The 12,873-nt window shown below is 37.3% G+C and overlaps 1 protein-coding gene across 2 annotated transcripts in view; it reads left to right on the top strand.

The window, feature by feature from the left end:
* LOC113234755 overlaps window positions 1–12,715 on the top strand; it is a 37,878-nt gene extending 25,163 nt beyond the window's left edge. For both annotated transcript variants that reach the window (XM_026470220.1, XM_026470221.1), the window contains exons 5-8: window positions 708–972; window positions 1,089–1,188; window positions 9,244–9,448; window positions 11,380–12,715. In XM_026470220.1, the coding sequence (XP_026326005.1) occupies window positions 708–972; window positions 1,089–1,188; window positions 9,244–9,448; window positions 11,380–11,876 (1,067 nt within the window). In that variant the 3' untranslated portion in view covers window positions 11,877–12,715. The remainder of the gene's footprint in view (window positions 1–707; window positions 973–1,088; window positions 1,189–9,243; window positions 9,449–11,379) is intronic.
* The last annotated feature ends 158 nt before the right edge of the window (window positions 12,716–12,873 follow it).

Below are 12,873 nucleotides of genomic sequence, written 5' to 3'. Positions count from 1 at the left end.
CTTCGCTGTCAGTCGAACAAACGAAGACTAAAGCGTGAATGACGCTCTGTATACGATTTTAACGCCCTATAAGTTCGGACACTTTTTAGCGCGGACCCGACGTCCATATAATTGTAAGTCAATGTACATTACCTATAAATACGTTACAATCTAGCCATGCACAACACTAATAAGTAATTTACATTTCACTTAATCATATTGGGGTCTTTTACCATGTGATCTTTTTGTTCAGTTGCACGGACACTATTTAGTATAATCACTAACACTACACTAGTTGAAATGATATTGTCCGTTTGAAACGTCTTACGACGTTTGTGAATGGTATCCACGTTCACATGATGATGAACCTGTGTTGGTAGGCTTTTTGGGGTAAGTCTGCGCTATCTTGTCTACGGATTTCATTTCCAATCACATCATTTATCTATAATAGTAAATACTGTATGCTTTCATTAATGTTGTTTGTAACCAAACCCTTTGCCTAGAGCACCTCGGCACGACGTTTTTGTCGTGTTATGGTGCGAGATCGTGTCACCACGTGGTTATGCATTTTAACCCTTTAGACCTGAAGTATCTGACTCTATACGAAATCAGCCTGCGGTCAGTAACTAACCAATAAGACTCAAAACCTTAAAACATCTTTTTAAGAAACGTGTTCGAAAAGTTAGGGCACTTAACAAATAGCATCATAACTTTATATGCCCTTTCAGAGGATTCTGGAAGCGACCATAGCGAAGACGAAGACGACAAGGAAGTCCAAGTCAACGACGGTCGCAATGGTTACCCCCGTCTCATTCTAACAGCTGAAGAAAGGCGGCTGTTGGCAAAGGAGGGAATCACTCTACCCACGAGTTATCCACTGACAAAACACGAGGAGAGAGAACTGAAGAGGATTCGCAGGAAAATTAGGAATAAGATCTCCGCGCAGGATTCTAGGAAGAGAAAGAAGGAGTACGTTGACGGGCTTGAAGACAGGTTAGTGTCTCTAATTATGTGATTTTAAGGGTAACTATCTGTAGTGTAGTATGGAGATTAGCAGGAGCTTTGGAGCTTTTGGGCTATAATTGAAACTGTTAATTGTTTTGTTTTAGGGTAAAACAGTGTACTGCAGAAAATCAGACGCTCATAAGAAGAATAAAGATTCTGCAGTCGCAAAACCAGTCTCTAACCGCACAGTTGAAGAGATTACAGGTATTTATTACTTTGCTTTAACATGTTTACGTTGTTCGAGTGACTAATCATGTGACTTATGCTAGGACCTACTGTGGTAACCCAGTGGAAGAGCAATTGCTTCTCAATTAAGAGGGCGTCGGTTCAAATTCCTGCGGCGCCATGTACCTATGACTTGGAATTCTGGCGATAGATCTCACCCATGGTGTAGGAAATCATCGATATGATGTGCATGCTCGTTGAAGAAGGTTCACCATCCTCGGAAAACGTGGCGGTTTCGGCCTAAAGCATCTCTCTTATTAGAGGATAGCCGTGGCCAGAAGTAGGACGTGTAATGAGCTCGTGACGATGATCTACCTGTCTATTTTATAAGAGAAATATTCCATAATTAATGCATTTGTGAAAACAGTTTGTATAGAAGCTGACAACGACATCATTACAAATCGATAGTTCTAATGAAAACAGCCATATTTATTTACTAATATTATGCTCCCCGAATTTTGTGAAAAAAAGAAAGAAAAAAACAAACGTCGAAAAAAACCTAATTTGTGAAAAAATAAAGAAACAAAAAACAAAATAAAAAGAACAGGTCCAAAAATTTAGTTGGCGTAGTAGTGTTCATTGGAGGTATCGAAATATTGAAGGTATATTTATACATTCACTCGCATGCACTTCGACAGACTAAACCAAGTGCAACATGTTTCTTTTTCAATAATATTACATGGGCGTGCACACTTGATTTATTAAGTCAGGCAGTCATTTAAACGCGGTGATAGTGAAATGGGTCAATTTTAATGATAACCATGTTGATGTCAAATAACAAAAATTTGAATAACGTCAAAATAAATATATGTATGTCAAACATTTAACAATGAATTTTTAGGATATGTGATTTATAAATTCAGACACTGTTTAGTGTATGTTAAGTCGTCAATAACTTGTTTGTTTCTTTAATGGCATAAGGTTTTTACAGACTTGAGTGCTTATTATAAATATTATTATGAAATAGAAATAACGATATTTGTTGGCTCCAAGATTTAACGAAAAATCTAAGTTCTGTTACAATGACGGTACAGTCACTAAGCAAATTAATTGAACAGTTTTATAAAACTTAAGAATACTTTAGTGCGCCCCCTTGCGGCGATAATGTTTTGTCACCTACGTGACAACGAAGTGACTTAAAAACATAAAAAGATTAACAAACGCTTATAAAAAATTATATCTATTATCTGACAAAAGTATCTTCCATTATGTTGAGAGATTCGAAAATCACTTTGAAAAGAAATTTGGAATGATTTTTTAGCAATTTTTGGACTAGCCGTTGTCACGTTTCGATGGTTATCAATATTCTAATTTGTATTGTGTGTGGCTATTGTTGTTTTGACTTTGTTTACTCATTGAAGTGATAAATAAGCGCTTATTTAGCAATTTTGGGATCATCCTCCTTCTTTAATAACAATGACACCAGCAAATGTTGTCCTTATTTTAATTTTTTGTTTATACAAAATACAAGAAAAATACTTATTTACTAATTACAAGCTTCGCTCACAAAAGCCCTTCCGGCTTTATCCCCGGCGAAGGAGTTCAGTCTATTTAAGATAATAGAGCAAACATTTTAAAAACCTAACTAAATTATTTCTGGACAATATAGGTACAAAAACATGCTCACTCACATGTGCATATCAATGGCATATAATAACAATGAAGCAATTAACAAAATAAAGTTTATATCTTCAGTTTTCAAAAAATGTTTCTTAATGTGTGATTTGTAGTGTTTGTTGTTTTGATAATTACATAAAATATTGGGAAGAAGTTAAAATAAATCATGTGACCACATTGGGTTTACAATATACCTATTCTAAAAAGCCATCTTCTCGTGTCCACGCTTCTTTATTTTAAGAATTATATTAACTTTGGACATACACAACACAAATATAAACATCAGAGTCAACATGCTAAGAAGATTTAACTTTGGAAAATATGTGACCACTTTGCGCTATATGTGAGATTTTCCCTCGTCACCTGTATCATCGCAAGCCATCGATTTGTTCAAAGAGATTTAGAATATATTTGTGTTAGGTTCAGTTTGCATTGTCGCAGAACGGACTGGAAGCATTACATTTGTCTAACGTAGAAACTGATATTGTGTGAGAATTCTCCTAAAAACACTCGACCTGTTTTTTGGCTTGGAAAATGCTATGCTGTTTGTTGTTCAGCAAAGTAAATTGAGCATAAAGCTATAAGTGTTTAGCGACATTTGTGACTGTGTTCTAATTTGTAGTGTTGCAACAACGGGATATCTCTTGGGTTGAACGAACGGACGCAAATGATAAGCGAGAGGACGAAGAATGGTTTGTTACTTTGTGTCAGCTCATCGCATTGCACTTTGTAATATGATTGACGTCCATTTCTCCGTTGTTTTTAAAGTCTACCGATAATTACGCCATTGAACTGTGTGCGTATATGCGCGCATTTACGCTCGATATATGTGATAGTACCGTGCAGGCATTAAGTTTTCGCTACATTTGTTATTTGTTTCGTTTCGGTCTGTACGACCGCGTCTCATATTTCAGTCCTTTATCTCGGCTAATTCATGCATCATAGTATAAAGGTCTATGTAATTAACTAAAAGTTAACAAATGTCGTTTGGTTAATCGGTGAAATACAATATTTAGTAGTGAGTTTCATACGTCGTATTACAGCTGCACTCTTTAATTAGGTCGCAAGTTATTATTTTTTAAAGCCTATACTGTCCCACTGCTGGGCAAAGGCCTCCCTCCCCTCTCTCCACATCTCTCTGTTTTGCGCTACTGAGGTCCAGTGTTTTAGGTGCAGATCTAGCATGTCTCTCCATCGACGCTTTCGCCTGCCGCATGGTCATTTTCTATTTTTGGAGATCCATTCTGTGATGGCCTTTGCCCACGACTCGTCTGACATGCGATAGACGTGACCCGACCACTCCAATTTTAGTTTACCCGCTTGTTGGCCCACATCTACGATTCGCGCTTTGGAGCGTAGATCATTGTTCCTGATTCTGTCTGACAATTTGACTCCCATAATGCTGCGCTCCATAGCTCGTTGGCAGACCCCCAAGCCTGGACTTTCTGGACTAGGTTTGTGCGCTGCATGTTATTAGTTGTCATATTATTAAAGGCTGAATTTTAGGTTGTTTATCGTAGGAAAGGTGTGATACGTGTTATTAAACATTTTAAATTAAATGTAATATTTATATTATATATTTACTACTATTTTAAATAGGTAGTTCAAAATGTTATCTATTACCTGAAATTGTTATCATATATTTAGAACTACTTCCAAAAAGTATAATTTTACAATAAGTAACCAGGTAACGTTTACATTTAGTTAATTACCTAAACCATAGTTTTCCAAAGTGGCCCCTACCACTAGGGTAGGGTAGGGTAGAGGCCTCGGAAGCAATTGCGGGGTGTTGATGCTGTCCTGGGGGTGCTACCACATTTGAAATTGACTTGAATTATATTAAACTACACTATTATATATATAAAGCTACAAATCCTGACTCACTAAGAAAAATAGAACGCATGCTACCAGATCTTTGTACGCGGATAGGCTCCAAGGCAAAGAATCAAATATGAGAAGACCTGATGGTGGAAAATGTAAACGAGTGATCAACGGCCTGCAAAAACTAAGATACACCTTGGTCAATTTTTGCAGAAAGTAAAAAATGTTCGAAATTCAAATAAATAAGATGGCCGCCATACAAATTTCGAAGCCTTCTATCACGGAAACTATTAGAGATAGGTAGAAGGTGCTCAAAGGAATGTCATAGAGGGTAATTGTGGTCAACTGCCTGTGTAAAAAAATTCAAGATGGCTAATCCAAAATGGCGGCCGCAGAAAAACTTGCTTCTATGCGGCTGAAAATTGGCATGCGGTCTTTAGGAGTCCTTAATCATAATTTTGGGGTCAAAAGTTTTTTTTCGCCATTTTTTATAAAAAATAAATGATTTTTTCGACAAAAACAGCAGCCGAAATAAACTCGCTCTGTTTCAGCTGAAAATTGACATATGCTTCTAGAAGTCCCAGATAATAATTTGTGCTCGAAATTGGTTTTTCGCCATTAAATTAAATTAAATAAATATGACCGCCATACAAGCATTTGTTAGAGTAGAAAATTTTAGAATTTGCAGTCAAAATTTACTTTTTGCCATTTGTCAATATGGCCCTTAAAGAGCTATGGTATTTTTTTAAAAGTTATAAGTGCCAAGGCCGTAGGCCGAGGTGTAGCGGAGGGCGAAGCCCGAAGCCTCCGCACGCCACCTTACGTAGGTAGTATACGGAGATTCTATTACGGTACAAGATTTCACAATTGTTCAAAATGGAAGGATTACTTTCCGGAAATAAGATACTTATAGCGTTATTGTATGTCGACCGTATCTCTGTTAGATTCTTTTTTCTTGGAACCTGTGCCAAAAAGAGAAGTTTAAGGAAAAAATTCCAGACAATCACTCCAAATTTCTAGGGAATTTCCTGTACTATATTTTTTTGGCTCAAATCAGGGATCGAATCTTGAACTTCCTCATCAAGCGCCCATAGTACTTAATCACTGTGCCACCGAAGAGTATAAGCACACCCCGTAATCTGAAACCGACCACGCGCCGCAGGCCGAGTAGGTGGGGGTATAGGGCTCGTATAATATATAATTACACAATATATAATTTGTTTCCTTGTGATTTTTGTGTTAATTAATACCAACAATACGTGTTTTCGTTTATTTTTTGTGGTGGTAGGCGTTGAAATTTTTTATCTTACTAAAGTTTGGGAACCTATGACCTAAACCTTTGTAGTATATATAACCTTACCGTCGCGTGTAAAAATTATTGCCACGAAAAACACGGTTTGCTTATTTGATAATTCGTGGCGGATATCAATATAAGATAACATACTTAACACTTTTATTGTATGTCATAAAGTTATACAAGGTGGTAGTAACAAACTATATAAAAAGATATATATTTATCGACAAGATACAGACAGAAATTACAATATTGGAACACTAGAATAAAACACTGGTTTTAACCGGGTTTTTACATTACATTACCGCCATAGGGCAGTATAAAATGTTTTTTAATTGCACTGTACTTCTTAACGTCTATGCTCGAAAAATCTGAATGTATTTCGCATAAGCTTGAAGCATAGAAAAAAAAAAACCATAAACACTTGGAATTTAACTATATTTTTTTTTATAATTATAGTTATATTTTAATTTTATAAATTCAAATTCAAACTCTACAACATTTGAGTTCATTTACGGAACATCTATGGAAGAATAACTAGCCATCTGATTATTATAAAAAACCCACCAATAGCAATATCTGTTATTGTTGTGTTGTGACGCGATTCATACAAGAAATAAATTATCATTATGTTTATATCCTCGCAAATATGACGAAAAACGTTCTATGTATATTGCACGGGGGCGGTAAAAATTACAAACATCGAGTCATTGAATTATGTTATAAAAAAAACTAAATAGATTCTCGTTAGTAATGTCTTCTTATACTACACTACACAATTATACTATTATTTTAGTCTTCACGTGTAGCTCTTCGGTTATTGCATCAATTTGGTGAGCGGTTTCGTTAATAATAATTCGTTTTCAATGGCACTTTTAACGCAAAATCGGTAAGAAAAAGCTCTTTGTCCGAGCTATAAGAGCGACAAAGCGTGTATTTCGTGTCCACGTTCCCAGCGGAAGCGAAACGTATAATAAGAACATGATACATTGTTCTTGTAAACAATAATGATTCAATACATTTATAAACATTGCAAGCGCGAGAGCAAGACAAACCAAGTGCTTGTCAAAATAAAAAAAAAAGCCGTGGTAGTCTAATACATCTCCATCATATTGATATAATAAATCTGTATTATATATTACTAACAATAACTGAATGAGTCTCAGACATAAGTTTTTTCGCTTACCTCGTTTCGTCTTTCAGAAAACGAAAGAAACCTCTCTTTATCCCTTTATTTTTCTATCCATTTATTTAACTGCCCCGGTGGCCGAACGGTTACCATGCCGACTGCGACGCAGAGGTCCCAGGTTCGATTCCCGGGTCAGGAGAAATATTTCTATAGCTTACATTTTATTTCTCTCATGGGTTTGTGTGTAATTTGTGGTTTTCTATGTGTGTCCATGGTACCCGCGACAGAGGGATTCCTTAATGCGAGGCTATGTTGAGTGTGTGCGTTATTATTATCCCGTTTAGATGATGCCGCCGTAATAAATAAACAGCCGTACGTAACACAACTTTCGACAATTATAAATAGGAATGTACAGTGATGTTATATATTAATGTACAAATTTCTTAATGATGAAAACTATATTTAAATATAACATAGCCGTTTTACCGCGAAAACGGCTCGCCGACAGCCTCGTTGTCGTTCAGTCAATGTGCGGGGCGTGGTGCGGTACCTAAAGCTAGAGAGGGGGAGAGAGTGTCCATTCTCGTTACTTTTTTGTTCTTTTTGCTAATGATTCGACCTACCGCCTCTCAAGTAGAGGCCGTGGGTTCAAATCCCGGCTTGCACCTCTTGAGTTTATTTATGTGCCAAATTTATTATATATATTTGAAATTTGCCATGAGCTTTTCGATGAAGGAAAACTTGCATGTCGTCGAAGGTTCACTACCCTCGGAAAACGTGTAAAGTCCCCAAACCGCGTAGAGGAGACCCGTGCCCAGCAGTGGGACATATAAACGGGTGATGATGTCAAAATAGCGATTTTTTTCGAGAAATAATTATCAAATTTTAGCGCGTAAAAAGCGTTTTTTTTCGAGAAATAATTATCTGATGAAATACACAGAAACATCTTTTGTAGTTGACTCATCCTTTCTCATTGGACGTATTGTATTATTTCGACAAAAAAAACCTTTCTTAAAATTACAGTTGAGAAATATTCTAACCAAAATTTGGAAAGTAACATAACTACCTCTCTTAGTTATTGTCGGTAACTAGTAACGATACTTAGTGAAATTTTGTGAAATAATCTTTTTATACTTAGAGCTCACAAAAGATCAAAGTAGTTTTTACACTATTGACATGTTAAAGTAGCTCTTATTACGTACGGAACAAAGTTGAAATAGAAGGTGCTTTAGCCCAATTATATAACAGCTACGAAACCCTACAATGGGCGTGTTTGACACGCTCTTAGTCGGTTTTATTTATTACGTTTTAGGATCGATTGCGACGTAGTTTGGGCTTAATTTGGCATTTAATGACTCCGTAGAGGGTTCTCGATTATGTGACCCATTTCAGTGTGTTGCTTCGCTAGAAATGTGAGGAAAAATTTACGTTATTTAAAAAGTAAATTAACAATTACTATTTATTGTCAAAATGTATTAAACAGTGTCCGAATTTTGAAATGAGTAATTTGTGATGTCGGTAATTTAATGTATATAGGGTTATTTTTAAAATACTAAAAAAAATTTCAGAGGACTATAATATTACTTGGTACTTGGTGCAACGGGCTGGTATCTGCAACTCGACGACAAAGCGCTTATTTTGCGTGTAATAATAATATGACTATAATATTATTAATCTCGTAAACAATTTTTGTTCCATGACTTTTAATTCTTCATCACATTTTATTTCACCTTGTATATATTACTGTCAATAGTAAGGTGACCGAGTTCAAAAAGTAAAATTTTTGACGAAACAAATTAAAGAAAAATGTATATAAAACTCTCGATCGACCATGCTGGCCTGCCACGCAGAGGTCTCGGGTTCGATTCCCGGATTGGTAGAAATATTTATATGGCTTACATTTATTTCTCTCGTGAGTTTGATTGTAATTTGTGGTTATCTTTGTGTATGTGTATCCATGGCACCCGCGATACAGGGTTTCCCTAATGCGGGGCTACGAGTGTGTGTGTTATTAATATGAAATATAGTACTAGCGAAATTGGATATTTGGCTGATGTTTTCACGTCATTTTTTTAAACCTATTTTATCAGTTTGCTAAAACTGTTGCCTTTCGAATTTCGTGCATGTAGCGCTTAGGAGGTTAGTGCAAGGCCTAACGCGAGCCTGTTCGCAGAGCGTGCTGACGGGCTGCAGCGCGGCGGGCGGCGGCGGCGGCGGCGGCGGCAAGGCGGCTCCGCCGGCCACGTGCCTGCTGGTGCTGCTGCTGTCCGTGGCGCTGGTGGCGCTGCCGTCGGTGCGCGACGAGCTGGGCGCGCGCCGCCAGCCGCAGGCGCCGCCCGCGCCCGGCGCCGTGACGCGCGCGCTGCTCTCCGCCAGCCGTGAGTGCTTCCCGCCCTCTCGCAGTGGGGCCTCGCCTTTCTCTCGGCGGGCCTGACGGACAATTGGTGCGCAATTCGTTGCGCCCGACCGTGATTCATGTGGCCGACTCCGATTTTGACCTTTCGTATTTTGTGTGCGGCAGGGAAAGGTTAATTTGTTGCATCAAAAAACAGAAAAATGTTAATCATGCGAAAGGCGAACACGGGTAGACTTATTTAAAATATTAAACGAGCAAATTAACCGCAGTTCAATCCTAAACCTTAAATCATTTGATATTCCCCTCACACTTCGCAAGACTATTTTAAGCGCGAATTCTTCCATTGCTTACCAGCTGTACAGCGATCATAAAGAAACGATTGATTTACACTATCTCTGTGCAATAAAAACTAAACGCGCAATGTCGTCACCTTCCTAAAGTCTTTATCTATCAACTTACTTATTTTTTTATGCTTTTGCTTAATTTTACATGATTTCAGCAGTTTCACTTTTGTTGTTAATAGTTACTTAATGTTGACTCTTTTCTTTTTGTAAATTCACATTACTCTGCCACAATTTACTATGCATATAGTGTCAGTCTATAACAGATAGGTTACAGGCCTCTTCTTTATTGCACCAACTTTTACGGTCCTGTGCTATCCACATCCAGCGCGATCTCGCAAATCTGGCGTTATCATCAAACTATCGGGCCGAAGGTTTGCCCACTGGCCTTTTCGCTTTTTTTTTACCACCATTCTGTGGCTACTTTATCTACCTCTAAAACTCTTTGATGTCATACGGCTTCTATCAGTCAGAGGTCTTTTTTGCCACAAAGTAATGGAATATTCCGTCGGGATTCATGTTCCCTATTTCTAACATTTCACAATTTTTTAGACAAACAAGTACTATCTTCGGTCGCAGCGTCACTCAACATCGGGTGACATTATGGCCAAGCGTGTGTTTTTATTTTTGATTAGAAGAAATTAAATTGTGCCGAATTACGCTGCAGAATTTCCACATGTGTGATGATGGGCTCAATTCACATTGACTAGAATAATTTATGTGACTTACAAACTAACAAAAAACAGGTCGCGCCTTTTCCAGAAAATTCTTTTCTTCTCGGGAATCATATCGTATCTAGTTAATACGTTCAAATCTAATATCTTTATATCACATTACAAATGAAACGTCACATCGACCACAAACCACTTTTGATTCGTATGTCAAATTCACCTGAGTTGAATATTTTTTTATATCATCACAAACATTTGAGAAATATGTTGTGGACCTGGTGGTAAGCGACACGCCTTTCTGTCGCTCCTCGTGAATACCTATTTCCGCTGCGAAGCAGTAATGTGAGCATTACTGCGTTCCGCTTTGTAAGGGTGCTGGTGAAATTATAAGGACATGGTAGTTGTCAACTTATGTCTCAGGGTGACAGGCGCAGTGTCGTGTCCCTCACATTTTTGCGATTTAAAGCTCTGAATGGCAGTGCAACTGTTATGGACAGGCGTGTCGCTTACTATCAGGCGTACGACTTGTTCGTTCCGTCACTTGGTATTATAAAATCTCAATAGAGTACTAAAAAACCGACCTCAAAAGTCATTAGATCTTGGAGATTTAATATTTTCTTCAAATTTAAATGGGACCATACAAAAAAGCAGTCGAATTGAGAACCGCCTCCCTTTTTTTAAGTCGGTAAAAAAAGAACATATTTTTAGTAAAAGCAACGTCAGTTGAGCCTTAGTCTTAATACAGAAAATAATGCAATTGTTGTCCTGCTTCAGACCTTCTTGACTTCGTAAAGTAACACGGTTGAAATGGCATGTGATTTAACTCTATATGGGCTATTTCAAACACACTTGCAAGCGCAAAAACTTTTCACTTATTACATGTCAAGACCGAGCGAAATTGTTTCACCTGTTACAACGATTATATTGTATGTTATTTTCAGAAATGGCCGCCGCGGACGAGGCCGTGATCGACGACGGCGAGTTCAACATGGATGAGCTAATCACATTTAGTCGCCCGCACTCGGACCACGACTACCAAGTTGTCAAGAACTTCGACGTGAACAAAGTCCTCCCGGGAGGATACGCCGACCTGCCCATAGACGAGGACTGGCCACCAAATCTCAAGAAACGTATGAAAAAACTGGAATTCGACTACGAGAACGGGAAGGATTACCTCCCGCCCATAGTCAAGGAAGAGAAGTACGAGAACTTCTACAAGATTGAACCGAAGCTGGACCAAAATGACGTAAGCGATGACGGGTTTTTCACCAACACGCTCATTTCCACGGGGAGAAAGCTTGGGGAGTTCCTCGACGTCTTCCCTCCCATACCGGTCAAGAACGAGGACATCCTCATCGAGGAAGTGTCCGATTACGACCCAAGGAACATCACAGAGATAAAGAGCTTCATTGTCAACAGCACTGTAAATGAATTTTAATTTATACCACATCCGTATTTTGTATCTTCTTATACATTTTCTCGTTATTTCCTTTCAGATCGTTATTTTATTATTATTTTATACAGATAAATATTTTATATTTGCTTTCAATGAAATTATTCCTTTTTATTAGTTTGTAAGTAAAGTGGTTATGTCCAGATATACATTTTAATGTTTTTGAACTGTGTGTGACAATTCTGCGGTACATATTCCTTATTATAAGTTATTAAGACTTTTTTTATTGTTATTACGACCACGTAGCTGAGTGAGAATTCCCCAGTTTGATTCACAATCATTATTTCCAATTTCCTTTACTTTTGTTTGGGTAGTTTTTCTAGTCTCCTCGAAGCACAGTTTCAACTTGACGTAAAAACATTATTTCTCCTGTCTAAATTTGAACTGGTCTATCGTGTTTCAAAAGCTAACATTCTCCACTTATCGTATGTCTATCTTTTTTATATATATGCATTAAGGAGATTGACAGAAGCTCACGATAAGAAGTGCTCACTGGAAATACGTTGCTGAAAAAAATACTAAGTCTAATGTGTGCTTCGGAATGGTCACCCGTCTTTTAATTTTTATGCTAGTGAGAACTTGTTTTATGACGTATAATTAGTTAGACCTAAGCAAGTACTTGTGTTCGATGAGAATTAGAGGTTTATTGTATTTATTTGTTACTTCAAAATTAATATATTGCTGCTATGGAATATGTAATTTGATTTTTACAAATCATTTTAATTATAACTAGGGTAAGTTTTGTTTTAAGCATTTTTCGTGTTAATTCGGTGCAATTATGTTAGCTCTGATCAGTATAGTCTTTAGGGTCTTATTGTGAAGTTATTTCGTTATTTATAGATCGGCAAACATAACGACGACTTGGGAATAAAGTGAGTTAGGAAAATAATTGTCTTTCAATTTTGTCCCACTTCCTTTAACCCAAACTGCAGTTCGTAAAGAATAAAACAAATATCTTATAATAAGCTTTATTTAATTATGA

Source organism: Hyposmocoma kahamanoa, unplaced genomic scaffold (assembly GCF_003589595.1).
Source record: "Hyposmocoma kahamanoa isolate Upper Pololo Valley unplaced genomic scaffold, ASM358959v1 86, whole genome shotgun sequence".
NCBI lineage: Eukaryota > Metazoa > Arthropoda > Insecta > Lepidoptera > Cosmopterigidae > Hyposmocoma > Hyposmocoma kahamanoa.
This window is presented reverse-complemented; position numbering and strand designations above follow the sequence as displayed.